This window comes from Idiotropiscis lumnitzeri, chromosome 1 (genome assembly GCF_059441095.1).
Source record: "Idiotropiscis lumnitzeri isolate Australia: NSW breed Sydney's pygmy pipehorse chromosome 1, RoL_Ilum_1.0, whole genome shotgun sequence".
Classification (NCBI taxonomy): Eukaryota; Metazoa; Chordata; class Actinopteri; order Syngnathiformes; family Syngnathidae; genus Idiotropiscis; species Idiotropiscis lumnitzeri.
This window is the reverse complement of record NC_142391.1, coordinates 17,816,678-17,836,389: the sequence shown is the minus strand read 5'-3', so window position 1 is coordinate 17,836,389 and position 19,712 is coordinate 17,816,678. Positions and strand designations below refer to the sequence as shown.

General features: G+C 42.4%; 4 protein-coding genes across 4 annotated transcripts in view; 3 read left to right on the top strand and 1 right to left on the bottom strand.

The window, feature by feature from the left end:
• Positions 1 to 811: 811 nt before the first annotated feature.
• On the top strand, positions 812 to 1,446 carry grxcr1b (glutaredoxin and cysteine rich domain containing 1 b). The gene is made up of 2 exons (XM_088303661.1): positions 812 to 1,222; positions 1,402 to 1,446. The coding sequence occupies exons 1-2, from the start codon at positions 812 to 814 to the stop codon at positions 1,444 to 1,446; spliced, it is 456 nt and encodes a 151-aa protein (XP_088159787.1).
• Positions 1,447 to 3,598: 2,152 nt separating this feature from the next.
• On the top strand, positions 3,599 to 8,157 carry LOC148343464 (transmembrane protein 151B-like). Its single transcript, XM_088296100.1, has 2 exons — positions 3,599 to 3,870; positions 4,920 to 8,157. The coding sequence occupies exons 1-2, from the start codon at positions 3,790 to 3,792 to the stop codon at positions 6,327 to 6,329; spliced, it is 1,491 nt and encodes a 496-aa protein (XP_088152226.1). The 5' UTR covers positions 3,599 to 3,789; the 3' UTR covers positions 6,330 to 8,157.
• A 365-nt stretch (positions 8,158 to 8,522) lies between these two features.
• mtres1 (mitochondrial transcription rescue factor 1) lies at positions 8,523 to 17,568 on the top strand. The gene is made up of 4 exons (XM_088296231.1): positions 8,523 to 8,682; positions 9,154 to 9,598; positions 11,543 to 11,615; positions 11,690 to 17,568. The coding sequence occupies exons 1-4, from the start codon at positions 8,664 to 8,666 to the stop codon at positions 11,870 to 11,872; spliced, it is 720 nt and encodes a 239-aa protein (XP_088152357.1). The 5' UTR covers positions 8,523 to 8,663; the 3' UTR covers positions 11,873 to 17,568.
• bend3 (BEN domain containing 3) overlaps positions 13,126 to 19,712 on the bottom strand; it is a 6,762-nt gene continuing 175 nt past the window's right edge. Inside the window, exons 2-5 of the mRNA XM_088295997.1 lie at positions 19,112 to 19,185; positions 18,411 to 18,465; positions 17,677 to 17,849; positions 13,126 to 15,730 (exon numbers count right to left, since the gene is read on the bottom strand). Of these exons, the coding sequence (XP_088152123.1) occupies positions 13,514 to 15,730; positions 17,677 to 17,849; positions 18,411 to 18,462 (2,442 nt within the window). The 5' untranslated portion in view covers positions 18,463 to 18,465; positions 19,112 to 19,185 and the 3' untranslated portion in view covers positions 13,126 to 13,513. The remainder of the gene's footprint in view (positions 15,731 to 17,676; positions 17,850 to 18,410; positions 18,466 to 19,111; positions 19,186 to 19,712) is intronic.

Below are 19,712 nucleotides of genomic sequence, written 5' to 3'. Positions count from 1 at the left end.
CTTGCGCGAGCAGCCTCACTGATTCAGCGTTCTAATATCAGTTCAGGCACTCAAGGTGGTTATCCTCGAGCTTACGCCGGTTTTGAATGTAGGGGGTCAACAGTCGCCAGGTAAGTGTGGTTTACTTGATTTTACCACACAATACTTAACATTTTATCTCTGAAATACTCCATATGATTAAAAAAAATCTAATAAAAATTCAACAAAAACAAATCATTTTAAAAGAATAACTAAGTAAATAACTGATAAATAAGTCCAAGTGAAATTCATTCTAAAAAACATTTCAAGACAGAACCATTATTCCAGAGTGCTTCCCTCTTGTTATTATTATTATTTTCTTCTTCTTCTTCTTCTACTTGTTGCGAGTCCAGAACATCATTTTACAAAGTGATTACAGTGGTGAGATTCTCTTCAGATTGCAGGGTCAAATAAAAGTCACAAGGGTGCAGTTAACATAGAAGGTCATCGGTTGTTCCATCTTAGTCAGTGCCAGCTTCTCACACCTCTGCTCGCATGCCTGTCAAAGACAAAACACAGATATCAGCTCCTTGAAAACTAACAGTCAATTATTGAACATGCTGATACGTATCCGTTTACAGTTTGCCGCTTTTAGCTGTTGCCATGACAAAGCCTCCTTTATTATTCATCAGTTTGGTGTCTAGTTTTTGTACTCTGGGTATTTTCAGTTCATTTAGCCACGTCGGGATGTTTTTGTTTGATAATTGAGCATTAATTGCCTATGGCTTAGCCTGAAAGAACATGCTCAGAGTTTTTGAGCAGGGTGTGAAATGTGAAGTATTCTGGTCTTCCAATGGAGGGCTCCAAAGTGAAACAGGAGACTTTGAGGACAGTTCGGTTCAGAATAGCATCTGCCAACAGTGGCCGCGTGTTGGCCGAGGTGTTCAAGGATGAGAAACGGCGGTGCGGGTCAGTGTCTGACCCAGTGGACTTGGAAAGCAATGGCGGCCCGGAGGCAGAGGAGAAGGTCTCATCTCCCCCCAGCGAGGCCAACAGCCACCTCAAAGGCCTGATGGTGGAATCTTCAATGGAGGAGAATGGTGGCGAACCTGACGACCTGCTTTTGTATGCTAGTGCCAAGAGAGAGACGCTCTTCAGCAACACACGGCTGAATATCTGCAGCAAAAATGGGACCATAAGAGGGGTGAGGAATAAAGTGAGCGCAGGCCAAGTGCTCTTCAACAACCTCTCCAAAAAGTATTCTGTAAGTAGAACTTGATAGCATTATTTGAACCATTTGCAGTAATTGGCAACATTATTATGATGAATAATGCACAACCATGCTTTCGGGTGCTTTGAAGCATTGTATGCAAATGCCAGGACCTGTGCTTGCCTCTCAGAAAAAGTTCTGAAGCCATAACTTGTATCCTGTCTTTCTTTAAGGGACCACTTCGTCACCAGAAAAGGAGACCTTGGGAAAAAGATTAGATTCCTTATAATTCATTATTTTCATCTTCGTATCTTGTTTCATTGAGTAGATTATCAATGTTTAAAATACTGGGCTTGGAATATTTGAACATGTTTTTGGTATAATGGTGAATGGTATCGCGTGGATGCTGACTCATATATTTGGGACTGCATGACACACACTGATAGGACTGTGCCTTTTGAATTATATTTGATCATTTCTCTTGCTTCTTATCCACAGTAGGCTCTAGCCATATTGTAAGATGTAATAGTAAGTTTTCTGTGTTGCAGATTATTTGTTGGTTGCTATATAAAAGAAATAAACCTTTAACTGACTGTCGGAAGCTTACTTTTATTTTCAGTTTCTCTCAGTAAAAAAAAAATAAGATAGTAAATAGTAATGCTTAATGTTTAAAGTAACTTTCAATTTCAGTGAGCTCGCAAGGATGTCTCATATCAACAGCCGGAATGCAAATCCTCCTATCTGGCAGAGATGTCAAATCCAGTTCCATAAAGAAAAAAAACCTGCCACACTTTGGCCTTAGCCACAGATGCTTCGATCTCTAAAGCTCGTTCGCCTGCCGGCTGGAGCATTTCGCTACAGTTTGCATGTCAAAGAATGTGTCATTGCTGCTGCCGAAAAGTTTCATGAAGGTAAACAAAATCTTTTTGTTCACTTGAAATGTGCATCTTTCTGTTCTGCGGCAAATCTTGAGTGCATCTTAAAATTTGAGGGTTAGGCTTAAATCGCCTGTTCAGCGTTTGATTAAATTTAGGCCCATACAATTTGTACAAAAATGCAGGCCTAATGTGTTTGTGCCTGTCTGTTTAAATTATTAGTGTGTGTGTGTGTGTGTGTGTGCAGTAGGGGCTGAATGGTTTATCGTTCAGGAAGCAAAATCGCGATCTCTGACAACGCAATTTCGAGATCATCAAAGCTGTGTTTTATTTAAAGGGCATGAAGCATGTCACACAAACCAGTGACGGACTGTGACACTGCCGCCCATTGTGCCAGAAGTAATTTCTTTCGCCGCTGCTTGAATGCTAGGTGCTAAGCTATCGTTCATTGCAGCAGTATGGACTTTATTTGTACTATATGCAAATCCGCGCACAGCAGCAGAAAGGTGCTGGGTGATGCGGATCATAAATAAATGCATTTTCATTTATGCAATTGCACATGCCGCAATACTTTTCTAGTTGGCCAAACTCGTATTTCATTCGTACAAATAACATGATGAATTATGGAGGATTCAGTAATATTTGGGTTGTCACCTAAGCAATTAATTCATATAATTTGTTTGGCATGTTTTTTTTGTTTTTTTTTTTACTTCTGTTCTCTTCCTGACGCAATCCACCTGATTTTTATGTGGGCTTGCGTCCGGAAGTGGCTGGGTATTGGGGTATTGGGGCACAATATATACTTTATGGTTTATTTTTGTTACTTTTAGTAGGCTTAGATGACATTCAATGTCTCACTTCATGCTTAACCATTGTTGTGTAAATCACTGTATCAGAACGTGAGATTAAAAAACACAAATGTGCAAAGATTCAGCAATGTACTATTGCCACAATAGCTTTATGTCTGACCAATAACCAATATAAATGCAGAAATAGAGGGCTCCAAAACCAAGTTTTCTTTCGGGCCAAGAGGCAGGACCGACTTTGGATTCAGGTGAAAACAGAGTGGATTTTTCCACAGTTATACTCGCCATTTAATCGTTCAGCTTTTCTAAAAGATTGTGTCAAAATTGACTTCGGTAAACTGTTTTAAAAACAGAAAAAAAAACCCGAACTTTCCAAAGCGAGCTCTTTTCGAGAGACGGCAATGGGGCAAGTGCTTCAGCATCACCTGAGGTCTATTTGTGCACGACAGTGGTTGTTGTTGTTTTGGGAGGTGTGTGGAACGCTTTCCCCTGAAGTGATTTCTGCAGCAGCCCCGTCTCACCGTGTGGGCTACCTGCCGCCTGCCTACCTCAGCACCACGGAGAGCAACCCTGCCAACCGCGCACACGCCACAAGCGACGTCGTTCGCTAAAAGAATCGGCGTTAGCTCATAACGAGCCGCCAATATTCTGGACACAGATTTGCTCTCGTGTTACTGCGGCACACCGTAAAGGGGCGCCGGGCGGTGTGGGCTGGGTTGGGGGGGGGGGGGGGGGGTTGCGATGCGGGCTTTCCCACACACGCGTATCCATCTTCGAGCTACCGCATTCACATAGTTGGCTCCAAGATGCGTGTCTCCGCGCGCCTTGAGCTACTTCTCGCTTATCTCGAGCTCTATATGCTGTCAGTCATGAGGAGTGTGCATTAGCGAGGTACTCCACGCCCCTTCATCATCATCATCATCAATCGCCGATCAGCATCATGTCTCCTCCAGCGTCGGCTGCGACTGCCAGTGATTGCACCACCACCACCGTCGTGTTTGAAGAAGACACCAGGGAGGAGGTATGTTTGTTTTTACGCATGCATCCTTTAGGGATACGTATACGGCTTGCGATCCTAATGTGTAGTCGTGTGTTTTTACAGAAAGACCGAAGCATAATGTGACACAATTAGCCTGCTCGTTTTCAACATGAATAAATCAATTCAAATACATGAATAAATAAAGCAAAAATCTCGAACTAAATCAATACATAATAAAGCATAACGCCAGTTTTCTATGTTCTGGAAACTTGAAATGAAATATTGGGAATTCTTCTAGATTCGCCCCTCTCTCAATCCAAAATGCAGATGCCTCTAGTATATTAAAGTAGGCTTACACTGTCAACATTAGACATATGGGAGGATTTCCGTCCCCCAACTTGCAATAGTATGCCCCAAATCACTGGAGTCCAGTGCAACAGCTAAAAATGTTAAGTGTATGTTCCTGCATGTTGAAAGTCCATAACACTTTCACCTCAGTGATGAGCCACCACATGCCTAAAAGCATATTGTGTGATTTATTAGTTTATTTCGAGAATAATGTTTTATTGTGCAATATAATGAAAGAGTGCCAATAAAAGTGGTTGTAAAATTAATGTTTACCTCTCACCCCCCCAAAAGAAAACCTAGCAGACTCACCAAAAGGTTTTACACTAATGTACCGCGTGTGTTTGTTTTGTTTGTAAGAGTTCTGTGTGTGACTAAAACCACCTCCACCTCCGACCCTGCTTAATTGAGCCTTTTTTTTTTCAAATTTGTCACCCCCCTACCTCCATCCGCAAAAATGGGCGTCCGGCTCGGCCGAAAGGCCGGTCTGTTCCGCCCCCGAGACGGACCGCCCAGCTCTGGTAATAGTGTATTGCAATGTAAAGGTGTCAGGTTCGTCAATCAGACATAATATATTATTCGAACAAAAGGTAATGGTGTAAGTGGCCTCCAGGAAGAATAGCAACACACTCTACCAAAGCTAAAGGAGAGCCCCGTAAATTAAATGAAACATAACAAAGAATCAAAAGATACAATGATCCTTGTAACTGATTGTATTAATTGCATACCTTCTTCTTTCTCTGCAGCAAAAACCCCTCAAGCAATCTCTGAGCAAGTCGCTGTGTCGGGAGAGTTTCTGGAAATGCCTTCTCCTGTCCCTTCTCATGTACGGCTGCATGGGCGCCATGGTTTGGTGTCATGTGACCGAGGTGACCCGCCTGACCTTTGACAGCGCGTTCAAAGGGAAATCCATGATGTACCACGACAGTCCCTGCTCCGATGGCTACATTTACATTCCTCTAGCCTTGCTGGGCATGCTGTACTTGGTCTACCTTGTGGAATGCTGGCACTGTCACGTGCAGAACGAGCTGCAGCACAAAGTCGACGTGGATGGCATTTACGAGCGAATCCAGAGAATGCAGCAAGCCAAACCTTGCATCTGGTGGAAGGCCATCAGCTACCACTATGTACGTCGCACCAGGCAAGTCACACGCTACCGTAACGGGGACGCATACACCAGTACCCAGGTTTACCACGAGCGAGTAAACACTCATGTGGCCGAAGCCGAATTTGACTATGATCACTGTGGAGTGAAAGATGTCTCCAAACAGCTGCTCAGTCTGGAGAAGTCTGCCCTCACAAAGATGCGTTTCACCAAATGTTTTAGCTTCGCCAACGTTGAGTCTGAGAATTCGTACCTGACACAGCGAGCGAGGTTTTTCACTGACAACGAAGGCCTCGATGACTACATGGAGGCCAGGGAGGGCATGCACCTGAAAAATATTGACCTAAAGGAACATATCATGGCTCTGTCGCACCCAGAGCACCACCCCTGGTATCTTTCCCACTATGTCTTCTGGTTTGCCTCATTCCTCACCTTTTCATGGCCTCTACGAGTGTTCACAGAGTATCGTACCGCCTATGTCCACTATCGCGTCGAGAAACTCTTCGGACATGATTACATTCCAGTCACACCATGTGAGGACCGGCCCTATTGGCGACGAATCCCTCGTGTCAACACCATCGACAGCACGGAATTGGAGTGGCACATTCGGTCCAACCAGCAGTTGGTGCCCAGTTACTCAGAGGCGGGCCTCATGGACCTAGCCCAGTGCCCCTCCAGCTTCAGTGGCATTCGTCAAAATTGTGAGCGCTGCCACAGGGCCATCAGCTGCTCCTCAGTTTTCTCCAGAAGCGCCCTCAGCATCTGCACTGGAGCCAGCTCCCGAATCCCCTTCAGCGGCAGCCGATTCTCTTTGGCCCGACGCTACGGATCACAGAGAAGCTGCTTTTGGAGGAGCGGGAGCTTGGACGAGCAGGAAAGTCCCAGCGAAAACACCCGCTGTCTGTCAGAGCGCCTCACCACAGACAATGAAGAACCCCCGGACTACGACAACGCACTGTGCTACCCGGTGCTCATCGTCCACTGCAATGAGAACTGCCACAATCATAGGTCTTTCCACAGAAATGGCTCTTGTGTAGAGACTTCTCTATGACCACGTTAAAAAAAAAAAAAAAAAAAAAAAATCAAGAATATCTGTAGCATACAAACACTTGGCTGCAAGTGACATACACAAACAAATGCCTAACTCCTGAATGTGTGAATCAGCAAAGCAATAAGTGTGATTAGCAATGTGCGAAACCTCCACACGGACAAAGACTGTTAACACTACACATCATTGGCATAGCTTTTCAACTCTCGATATATAAAAGTGGCGCTGCAGTTACCTCACGAGAGCTAGACCCAAAAACAAAAGGACACGTCTAAAAGTTGTCATTGAAATAAGTGCAAGAAATGCATCATCAGTGACCAGTTACTTGGCAACAAGTTGGATGAAATACTTAGTCCACGGTTGACCCACTTCGAACTACAGCAATAAATGCAAAAACCCAAGGAGAATCTTCTCAAGTGGAAGGTCAAATGGAGAATGTTCGTTGCACTAATGTATAGCTAAGGAAGCAAAATGAAACCCGAATCTATGCCACACTTGCTGTTATTTTGAGGTGATGTATTTCTTCTTCTTTTTTTGTGATTTACTTTCATGATCTGTACATACATCCATTTTCAAGACGGCTCATTAGCGTCACGGGTTAGCTGCAGGCTAGCAGCAGGGTGCACCTTGGACTGGTTGCCAGCTACAACAACCATTCATCCTCCCATTTGCACCTACAGCCAATCCAGAGTTGACCTCTCTTCAATTGACCTCAGAAGAATGTTTTAGAGATGTGGGAGGAAGCCGGAGTACAGGGACAACATCCAAATCCAACTCCTACATCCTGGACCAGTTGCTAGTCACAGGACACGTTTGCTTACCATCAAGTCCATTTCCGTTTGCTTTCGACAACCTCTCTTTGACTGTTATATAGGGAATTTATTTGAATTGTTTTCCCCACATAAAAAAAAGAAGTAATTTTGTAAGTGGGGTGTTTATATTTCGCAAACTTTGGGTATGATATAGGACACATGCGGTACATACATTAATTGAACTTGATTGTTGTCTGTGAATTTGATAATGTTGGTTCAAAGATATTCACTTCAAGCATACTTTTGTTACTACCAACTGCCATGATTTTAAAATGACCCATCAACTGTATATTACCTGCATGAATCTTGCAGACAGAGGTTTACATTTTACACGATGAAGCGGTTACAAAGGTCGTGACTGCATCTGTCAAACATCTGCACTCTATGTATTTATCCGCAAAAAATATCATCAGGACACCAGATTCATGTCCACAATTGTGTAATCGTGTCCTAAAACAGTGAGTATAACGAACATAGCTGAATGTCAGCCACCGCCGTACAATTTGTACGGATCAATTAGTAGCTATTAAAAAAAAGGAGTTCCTCCCTCCTACATTTCTACAGCTCTTTAAAATATCGTTTACATACAATTAATGCAAACATGTTAGTGCACATATGTTTACACACTTGGTACATTTTATAATATTGTTTTTTTTGTATAACATGTAACTGGTGAACCTAGTCAAGCAAATGTTTAGTATTCAATATAGTCAAACGAGTATTATGCACTTGAAATTACAATAGACTATGACTTGTACTAAAACTGAATGTTGATGTTAATTAATTGAAAATACAGTAATGCGATATACTGCATAGCAGTGGTCCCCAACAATAGGGTCATTTGGTGTATGTTATTGTAGCGGCGGATATACTGTGCATCCCGACCAGAAATAGGTCAATACCCTACTACCTGCTGCACCCCACCCAAGGCAATGGTTGCCAGTCCAAGATAAACTGCTCCCCGGAGGGGACAAAAGGTTGAGGACCACTGCTTTATTGTATTTCCATAACAAATCCAATGTTTTACTTATTGTACAATTTTACATTATTGCTGTATGATTGTAGGCTAAAGGTGATTGCATTTAAAAATTATGTAAGCAATTCTATCTTATGCTGGAAAATAATATCTGCAATAAATGTTAATACAAGATTATGTGCGTTAAAATACAAGGTTGCAAGGAGCTGCCTCAGTGGTACAACCAAGACACTCCACCCATCAATTTTCACTGCAGTCACACCTTGTCCCCAAAAGGGTCACTGGTGAACTGCAGTTCCCACCGTGGACTGCTCACACGCACACACACTCGGAAACACACGGTCCCATATCATAGCTATACCTTCTCAGTGATGTGGTTACAACCGCGTCTCTTTTGTAAAAATATTTTTTAAATACGTGTTTTTGACGTAAAGGCAAATGAACGACGTGTGCTATACCCTCCGATACGATAGGTGGCAGTACTACTGACTGACAGCTGATGAGACAACACAAATAACAGCCAGAGACGACGTATTGCAACAACAAGCTATGCGAGGTTATTTTCTAGGTGAGTGACTACTCGTATGCCTGATTTCACTTCGATATAACATTATAATACTAGGATTTAACAGCATAGTGAAATATATTGTTTATCAATCGCGGTCCCTGCCTAAATGAAAAAAAAACGGATGTGTTTAAGGCTCGGTTGAACAGAGGAAGCTGATCAAAAATATGCAAAAAAACGCGGAGCTGTTTGTCGCTTCTTGTCAAACTATGCGTGTATATTGGCAGGACTTGAACGCATGATAACACATTCCAGTTTTCGTTCAACGATCCCACTTCATTCATATTTCGGCGAAACGAAGATTTTCTAATCTCATGCCTGTGCCAATCATAACAACGAATAGGTTAGGGTAATCTCGCGAGACTTGAAATGTAAACAATAACGTTTTCATTTCAATTAACGAAAATGTTTTGGCAAGTCGAGATTTCTTTATTTCGTTCTCTTTTAATAAGTATTAATAACTTTGGTTTGTAGTGACTTCGTGGGGCTCCAACATGCACAATTTGGTGGTGCAAGCTCTTGCCATGAGGCAGCTGGGAAGGCTGAACCCGCGCCATCTATTGGCTGCTGGATATGGACCTGCACAGATCGAATGGTGTCCCAGGACTATCCATACACGCCAGCTGTGGGGCTGCTCCGCTTATCCTACACTGGGCTGCCATGGACTGGCTCTCTGCAGCAGGGATGCTGTCCGGAGGTGGTCTGTTCATCAGCTGAGGTTCAAAAGCAACAAGAAGAAAGGCGCTGCAAAGCCAACGCATGAAGAGGAAGAGGAAGAAAAGGACCCTCAGAGCAGCGATTCTGAGGATGAGGTGGATGAGGACCCAAATATGCCAAAAGACTATAAAGACCTTGAGAAATATGTGCAGTCCTTCCGTTATGATGTCATTTTAAGAGCTGGTTTGGACGTGGCGCGCAAGTAAGTCTCACAGATTAGGAACATAAGACAAAACATCTGCCTGATATCCTGACAGCTAATAATGTGACGTCACTACTCTGACAAAAAACAGTGTAGACCACCATGATTTTGTTGTGTTTTTCTGCTGGTCTTGCTGTAGTCACCAGCTTCTGTCTGTAGCCCAGCAAAATGATGACCCTGATTGGTGACTTTGACTCGGTTCATAGATTGGGTTGTCTAGTGAGTGAAGGTTCGGCTGCGCTGATCTTGGCTGTTTTGTGTTGTCTGTCACCTGCAAGAGCAACAGAAAAACAACAAAAGCATGTTGGTCTATCCTGTTTTAGCAAGGTAATAATGTCATATGCAACTTATGATATATTGTGCTTCAAGGAGGGGCAGCAAATTTTTGTAATGTACTTGTACTGGTGCTTGCTTGTTGAGAAAAGAAACCGCGGAGTAACAGGAAAGAGTGCCTAAACACAACGCTAGTTGCTTTTAACAAAGGCAAAATCGCTGAGGATGGGTAAAGTCTCCAGCTCAGTTCAGAACGTTTGAAAAACCTGGAAAATGCTACAGTGAGTGAAGTTCATTATACAAGATCGCTGATTTGCTTACTTCATTGGCAATGAAAGAGATTGCGTCTCAGACAGATCATCCAAACATCTTGAAGAAGCTGAGCATCCAGGCCAGCCCTCTGCCCTATAATCCACCCCGAGAGCCGGTGAACGTCTGATTGGTGGGATAAAGCTCAACATTTATCCAATGGCCGGCCGGTTGCATGCATTGGAACAGCAACCCATTCAAAACTTCCTCATCGAGCCAGTTGACGGTCAGCATCCGAGTGCTGCATAGTAAATGAGAACGATCAGTTGTCTGTTACCTGTGATAAGTAGCTGATTCTGAACAAAAGATGAAGGTGTACACACAGACATTACACCGATCTAATCAAGTATATCGAAATCGGTTGATATTTTGCATTTGAGGCAAGATTGACTCTAACGTCATCATTTGCGCGATCTATCAATGACGCCATTGATCGGATCCGTTAAGTAAGGCTTTGCGGCAAAAACAACCTTTGGGGTTGTTCTGTGCTGCCATAGTCTATGTGTGCGCCCAAAAGCTTATCTATTTCTTGCCTTGTCACGTGTCTTATGAGCGGAAAGCCTTTGTGCTCAGAGGCGAAAATTCTGGCTCTGCGCCCTCGACCATCCAATCAGAAAGTTATGGCATTCTTTTTTTTTTTTTTTTTAACTGGTAACATTTTCCCCACACATTTCATGTCAATAAAAGAACTAGCTATAGTATGTCTGTCTTTATCTGATATTGTAATAAATTATATTATATTATATAATTATATTATTTAAATTGGCCGATTGCTTAGTATTCAGCCTAAAAAAAAAAATCCATATTGGTCGGGCCCTATTTAAAATATTTTTTCCAATGCATTTTTGCTATGGTGGGGGTTGACTGTAGAGTAAATATGCGATTTGTTGATAAAGAGATATTGCTCCATCTCTGATTGAATTGGTGTTCGAGTGTTTTTTTTTCTTATTTAAAAAACCAAACAAATTTTGCTCGACCCCCAAAACCCTTTTCGCGCATGTTTGTGTGTGTGGTTAAATTATCACCTCTGACAGTTTCGCCATTAATCTTTAGGCCTAAAGATACTGGCTCTTCTAAAATTATTTATATAATGACATATAGCCAAATAACATGAGCAAAGGTAATTTGAGCAAATTTGTTATTTCCCAAGTTAATATCAAATTGGTGAATATGTAAGAAGTAGCTCTCAGTTTCAAAAAGGTTGGTAACCCCTTGCTTAGATTGTACAGTTGTTTGTGGTAAAGTGTCAGGTAAGTGTGTTTCGTTGCCATACAAGCTGAAGGAATGGAGGATGCTGATTTTGGTTGCAATAACATCTACAGCAATCAAAGATACTTACAATGACCTTTTTCTTTCCAACAGCAAAATTGAAGATAGCTTCTACAGCAACAAGCTCAGATTAAACGGACAAAAGCTTATCAAGAAAAGTAAAACAGTGAGTGTTTACCAGCAATGTATCCCAACCACTAATTCCACATATTTGTCCTGACAATTATGTTCTATATTTAGGTGAGAGTTGGGGACACTTTGGACCTGGTGATGTCAGAGAACCAAGATACCAACACTGTTACTTTAATGAGAGTTGCCCTGAAAAAGGTTTTGGGTGAATCCACAAATGCAGAAAAGTACAAAGTTTCTTTAAGGCGCTGGAAGTTTATAACACTACCCAAGGATGAGGCCATTAAGCCTTGAAGTTCTGGATTTTCCAGCTGTGGCTCCATATGGACATGGTACACTGTACGTATAATATCCTCTGGCATGTGTCTACAAAAGTGTGATGGAGGCGACTGGGAAGATAAACTGTTGTGATTCCAGACATGAAAAAACATTTCCCTGCCGCGCAATAAATGTGCACGTGGGTGAACTTTTTATGCTTTGATGACTTGGCGAGTGGGTTTACAAACTTCCAACTATTTTTGATGGAAATGTTAAGTTAAAGATGTCCATGTAAAGAAAAGCACCAGCAGGGCAAATTTTACATTTAAAAGAATCATTTTTTGGTTAGGCACCTTTTTAAAAGTGAAATCAAGACAAAAATAATCTTTACAGTAATACATTTGATGCATCCCGACAAGTCAAAAAATAACATTGATTAATGTTGCATTTGTGGAATATGAATTAAATAGCAAAATCCACCTGCTTTTATCCACTTGAGGGGCAGCCATTTTTTTTTTTTTTTTTTTGAGGGGCAGCCATTTTACCACTTGCCATTGACTGAAAATGACATCACAGCGCCGAGGTGCTTAGAATGAATGTCACATACCCAAACCTAAAACAGGTGAGCCGTGATGGTCGTTACCTGAGCCCGTCTGCATTTTTGTCATTTTCAATTGACAACAGGTGGCAAAAATGCTGAGATGCAAAAAAATGTATGGATGTTTATTTATTTTTTTTTCAAAACTAATCAGGATGCTGTAGACTCGTGGCGAGCATGCAGACCATATAAAGCAGAAACTCTTTTTGGGGAAAGAAGAAGAAAAAAAGGATATACAAGCCGCACCAGGCTATAAGCCGCAGTTTTCTATGTTGAAAAAAAATTAGTTTACTGCATGTACAGAACGATTTTGTACTGAAAATGCACATAAAGATATATAAGCAGATAGTTAAAACAGTGCCTTTTAACACGGCAACAACTTTGCTAATTAAAACAGAACAGACTTATTAGATTTATTTAGCATATTTTCTGAACTATAGAGTGCCCCTACAGGTGAACGAAAAACCCACAGAAAAGCCGCACCATTGTATTAGCCCCATGGTTCAAAATCTGGGGAAAAAGTAGCGGCTTATAGTCCAGAAAATGCAGTATTTGACTTGACTTTCATTTTAATACTACTGCCTGCCAAACAAAATGACAAGGTGTCCAATTAAGGGCAGCTTATCAGCGCTAATACAGTACGTTATAGTTCAATACCTGAACAGGAGGCGCAAATCACAAGTAAAAGTCCCAAAGTGTCATGTGATTTTATTAGAAATAAGTGCCCAACCACTGTAATGTTAAACTTTCTGTCATATAAACCTCTATAACAAGGCTCAATAACAGCATGTTGTTAAAACATGTGTAACACTTCTGCTCATTTAGAAAACTATACTCTGAACTACTTTTTTTATTTTTGAAGGCTATAACAATGTGAGATAAGCTATGACAGTTTTGGCTTGAATAGAAGCTTTTGTCATTCATCTCAAGCTGTAGCAGGACTAAGAATTGTACAGCAGAAACACGTGACAGGTTGGCTTGATCCTAAAAAAGGACAGGTTTGTAAAGTTAAGCTTATATCCTGTGCAAAAAAATGACAATGTGACTGTGCGTTTGTGTGTGTCCTGGAAGGGCTGCAACTACAACACAGAATTTGACCTCTTGGCCTTCTTGAGAATGTCACATTTCTTCCGATTGGGGCGCCTGCAGCGTTCATCGATGCTTGGCACGCACTCATAGTGCCACACTTCCTCCATCTTGTCCACAGGATACACCGTTTCCACATAGTGACGGATCAGTCTGAGACGCGCAGGGTCCAGCTGCTTCTTGTTGCAGGCCCCTGAATGGTTGTACTGCAGCCGCAAGTTCTCCTGCGTGAAGAGCTCAGGGAAGAGACGCACCAACAGTCGGGCGGCAAAGTTTCCAACTGAGAGGCTCTGCTGCACTATTTCCCGAACCTCCACGTCTGAGAGGAGGTAGGTCGGCGGAACTGGGAAGTCAGGTTTAGAAACAATCAGCTCATCCAGGGGAATTTTGCAAAAGTCTTTACTGCTCTTCTCGGGAGGTAATGCGGGAATTTCCGGATCCTCCCTCATGCCTTCTGGGTGAATCTGGTTCAGGAAAAAGTCGTGCTCTGCATCGTGACCGTAGACCTTGCGGTGCTGCAGGTAGGATCTCCTCTGCTCCGTGTCGCGTCTGCGGCACCTTTCGTCAAGTTTTCCCACAAACTCCAGCATCCACACTCGGTCATTCCTGGCCTGTGGGTAGACCAACTGCACGTAATGGCGGATCAGGTTTACACGTTGGGGATCCAGCTGCTTTTTCCCCAGAGAACCGCTGCAGTTGTACAGCTTCCGCGTGTTCTCATGGGTGAAGAGCTCAGGGAACATGAGCACCAGAAGCCGGGAGGCAAAGTTCCCAATGGACAAACTACATTCGTAGTTACACTTTAGCTGCTCCTTGGACAAGAGAAACTCCTGGGGAACAGGAAAGTCTGGTATGGGGATGTCCAGATTGTCAAAATCCATCGGTGATAGCAGCGACTTCTTGGACTTGCGTGTGCACATGGGCCTTTCATTGTCATACATCTCGGGAAGCTTCAGGACAGAAATGTCCTCTGACATGCCGGCCAGGTCGTAGCGTTCATCGTTGATGTTCTCAGGTTCACTTCCATTGCCATTGCTGTGAGGACCATCAAATGCATCATCCATATGCTGAATGCACACCTGAAGCCAGCTCTCCTCAGGCACATCTGGAAAATTGCTTTCCATATACTTTTTGATGATTTCCATCCTGTCTGAGTCTAGAATCTGCTGAGCCACACTGTTCAAACAGTTTGAGCCCTCTGGCACTTTAGTAGCCTCTTCAAAAAGCTCAGGAAACAGTCGATGCATGAGGAAAATGACAAAGTCTTCCGGGGAAGAGAGTTCATCCAGCTCTTCTGTGGCCTGATCGTTGAACATTCCCACCAAGCTGCCTTGCTGGGTGTCTTGCGAGAGATGCTCCTCCCGACCTTGCGCAGTTAAAAAACCATAGGTTGGAGAATGCTCGGCTTTTATTCCATCTCCCGCCATTGTCTGCTTCCTGAGCAGCCGAGCACTCTCCATGTCCCTCTGGGCCCAAAAGCGATTAAAGAAGTCATTAATCTGAGGGAGGCACTCTCCCTTCCATACACTGTTGTTCTTCACGGAGGGATAGCACGCCTCCACATAGTTGCGGATCAGCTGCAAATGTAAAGACTCCAGCAATCGCTTGCTTGCCATGCAGTCATGGGAACACTCCCTGGCTTTGAACAGCTCAGGAAAGAGATGCACCAGCAAGCGACAGCCCAGTTCACCGGCATTGGATGTCTGCTCCATGAGAGTATTCAACTCTTCACTTGTCAGCAGATATTCTGCTGGCGGCTGGAAGTCGGCCACCATCTGCACTGGCTTTATCTGCTTCTTTATCCGCATGACTTCCAAACTTAATAGGTCCACCTTGCTGTGCAGCTGAGTCATGCTGGAACTGAGGCTGTTAAGAATGAAAAACATTTTTTCAATTAGAGGGTAAATGCTTGAGTCCTTTGACCACCCGAGTCCTGAATTGTCCAGGCTTGGAAAAACCTCTGATAAGCCATTTTCCGGGCAATTTAGGAGAGTGGAGGAGCTGGAGTTGAGCTGATTTCCAGGACCTTGACCTGCTAGCTGCTCTGCACTCTGTGTGTTCTTCTTCTCCATGATTCTGTGGGAGATACTGTAGAGAGGCTTTCTGTAGGAAATTCTGGATTTGCCATGGAGGTTGTCCCTCGTCTCCCCATTTGTGCTGAGACAAAGAGGCTCGTGTCTGCTGCTCTCGTCTGCCAACTGCTGCCTCATCTAGACACAGTTAATAACAAAATGCAGAAAATCAGTGCGATATTTCAGACCGGACCGCTTTCATGGATTGTCAAAGTTGCTTATTTTTAAAAGCTGGTTAGAAAAAAGTGCCATGTTCATGTCACAAAAGGCGCCCACCCTCTCTGAGTTCCTGTTTTACCGGCTGCTTGCAAATGCTAGGCACTGAGCTAACTTGCGCTACACAATGTCTATGGGCAGCAGCGACGAGGTGCGCGGTGCGCTCTTCTAAATAACAAATTCTTGTAATTTGATTTACTTACAAAAAGCAGACATTTAGATGAAAATGCAACAGTAGAATGAAAATAAGCAGAGATAAGAGAAATGTTGTTTTTTGTTTTTTTACAGGAAACAATTCCGTATCAGATTTATATAACCTATTCGGAAATACTTCCATCATAGTTTTTACCCTCATGATTATTGTGACTTTCAGCCCAATCGCTAACCCCTCAGTCTCAGTTTAAAGTACTAGTTAAATCTCTGACAAAAATATGGGGTGAAAAAAATATATATGCTGGCATTTATTTAGAACATGTACATTAGTGCAACTATTTAAAAAAAAGGACTGTCCTACTCACACAGCCTCTTTAGTGTTTTGTGCATTATTAGAGTAATAGTTTTTAGGTTTTTGATGTTGTGATGTGATTTTGTCATATTTGTAAACATTCCCATGCTGTACATTGTGAATATTGCACTGAAGCATGATTTGAAGAAAATATCAGTCAGACAAAATGCAATTCAATCTTTACCTACATTCAACTCTACCTAAAGTTACAAATTCCTAACTTTAAAAGTAACGTCGTGAGTGTGGCATGAGTGGTAGCTCTTGTTATTGAAATGTGATCTGCTTCTCTCAGGCTGCTGGTGAACTCTGTGCATATGACCACCGTCAAAGGACCTTCAGGAGTGCACGTTTGTGCAGTTGAACACAGAATTGAGTTAGCGTGGCCTTTTATGCAAATTAGTCACACGGTTGGTCATGCGCTACACACATCTGAGTAGACTGCACAGTACAATGATGAAAGAACTGACTTTACGCTGCAAAGTGAGTTGTTCTAATGATGAGCCACTATGCCTGCAGAGCAACATTATTTAAACAGTAACCCTGACGGGAAGTTTGCGCTATATGATTTATTTGGTTGTTAGTAACAACTAAAAGACCACCTTTAAAAAAATATTTGCAGTTTAATATGTTTTGTGTAAATTAATTGCGTATTGTTTGTCGCAATGCATTCTGGGTAGCGCTGTAGAATGGTCGATGCTGTTCTCTACGGTGGCCCAGAAAGGTCACAACAATTGCAAAAGCAAAAAGACTGCAACATTGAAATACACACTATTCCAAACCCACAAAAGCTACCACACAACAACATTTGAACCGCAGCGCTATTGCAAAAGCTACAACTCAACGGAAGCACCGAGGCAACGGAAGAGAGCGAAACTCCCCTTTGATAAAAAAAAAAAAGACCCAGTGTGGCATTTCGACTCCTTTTCACTGATGCTGGTAACAGTTTACAATCGTCTTGTTTTGCTTGGCATAGAGCAGCAATCAGTCCACATCACTACTCACAACGCATTGCGACGTAAACAACATTGGCCGCATACATGCAAATAAAGTTTCTATAAAATGTATCCAACTGGAAATTATTGTCTAAAATGTGATCTTCTAGTCATGTTACTAACAACCAAATAAATTATGTAGAGCAAATGTGTCATTACAGTCGGAGCACATTTTAAAACAGTTCCAACTTGATCCTTCAATGGATGCGTTCAATTGACTTGATTTCGTACGGAAATTAAATGATTTGAAATCAATAAACCGAGTATGACCCAGAGGCATTTGTGGGCAACTTTCACTTTAATTTTGATCAACAAATTGCGAAGCAGTGTACGATGAACTTGGCAGTTGGATTAGTCTGTGAAAAACTTACCTCGCCTGCCACTCTGACTCTCTTGTTGCTTGACCACTGTTTGGAATCTGGTTCCATTTCTGAAGAAGTTCGTTTACCAGCCTCAGTGGTCCCAGGAGAGCCTTCACCACGCTCTTTGGGTTCCTCACAAAAAGCAAAGTCCTCACTCTTGTCTTTTTTACCATGCTTGGTTTCTGCCAAAATGAACAGGTGATCATGTCTCCTAATGTTCAGCCACCGTGAAAAAAAGTGATATATATAATAAAATGAAATATGAAAAATACATAATGAAGGGGACACCGGGTTTCCTCAAATATTGGCCTCCAATCTAAGAGTCGATGTGCCCCAATTAATCGCTGACTACAATAAACACATCTCAAGTTAAAACATCTCGAATTTTATTCCTCACTGGAAGACAGCAAGTGATGCCACTAAGTGATGGTTATTACCTTTAAATGACATTCGGCACCATGTGTGGTGTTAGACATCATGACCTGTGTCGAGCAGATGGGTTCTGTAAAGTTGAAGCGCTGCTGTGTGCAGCATGGAGCATCCCTTTGCAAAAATTGCTAAACACTTCAAATGCCGGGAAAAATAATTCAAATTGGGAAACGAATGAAGGCTGTGGTACCATAATTTATTTGTGACAAATGAGTAAAAAATATTCAGTTTTATAAAATGCATTTTGGAGAAGATTTCTTTTGTCATATCAGTAATGGTGACACATTTTATTTGAGTTTTGAAAAGATGCTTACCTTTTCCAAGCATTTTTTCATCTGGAGCTTCCCCATACTTGGAGGAATTCATAGCCTGGAAGACAAAAATCATCATTATGATGTGCTGTAAATCAAACACTGCAATACACCATAATAGCTACTCATAAAAGGTTTTAGATTTTTTTTTTTAATTTGACCTCTAAAGTATTGAATGCATATGGTTTGCGTTTCAGTACAACATGATGAAGAGTCATAGTATCGTAATCACCGGACCACTGATGACTTTCTTTGTTCTTATGACTCGCCAGTAGTTGCACAGCTGTCATTGGGTGATACTAATGCACAATGGTACCAGTACATCCTTATGTCATGCCTGTTTATCATAGTTTCTTGTTACTGTAATACTAGTGTAGTGTAGTAAATCTCTCGTCTGTTTGACATAATTGGCTCATAAAAGGTGATTCTCATTCGGAATTCTGATTCCGGAGAGGATTAATGAAATAATTATATTTGAACCAACACATAATTATTTTGCAGTACAGCTCTGTGTTAGAGAACAAGTTGCGCAAACAGTTGGATACGCACTTACAAAAGTTACAATTAAGTAAAATTCACCTGTAAAGGGCCTAGTAATTTACATTTACCAAGAAACTATTTTTGCAAGTGCTGTCTGTATTTATTGCTTCTATTTGACGTAATCATCTGTATAAACATCGAATCGTAAACATTTTTTTCCTCACCTGTAGAGTGTTCCGGGGTTCTTTTAGACCAATCTACATCTTTCATTTGCTTTTGTAGTCCGTCTGCAACAGATCTGTGAGTAAACAAAGACGCGTGGGAAACGGTGATCAAGTGAGGTGATGTATCGTCTAGTGGGGAAACATGGCCGAACATTGCTGGCTATGAAACAGAAACGTGGCGCATCATGTCATCGAAGAAGCCGTTAACTTGTCGATGTTGTTGCGCACGCGAGCACAGTGACACAGCGCGCGGCGTGTGATCACATCATGAGTCACTGACTCATTGCAGGCGAGCTGAAGTGACGGCGATTCGTCAGCTGGACGTCCCGCGCTACTTCCGCATTCCTTCGCCCGTCAACCCTTGAACCGAAACAGCAGCAAACGCTGCAGCGCCGAATGAGGCGACTTGCAAAGCCACGCATAGTCACTTCTTATTTTCATGCCCACAAGAGTGAAAAGGATCGGCCGGTGGCGTACGATGTGTAAAATGGAGTGACGCTGACGAGACGGTGTTTACGTGGACCAGCCCCTCGTCCAGCTAAAGCTATTGCTAATTTGACGGAACTGTGCAGCAAAAAAAAAAGAAAAGCGGGGACAAAAA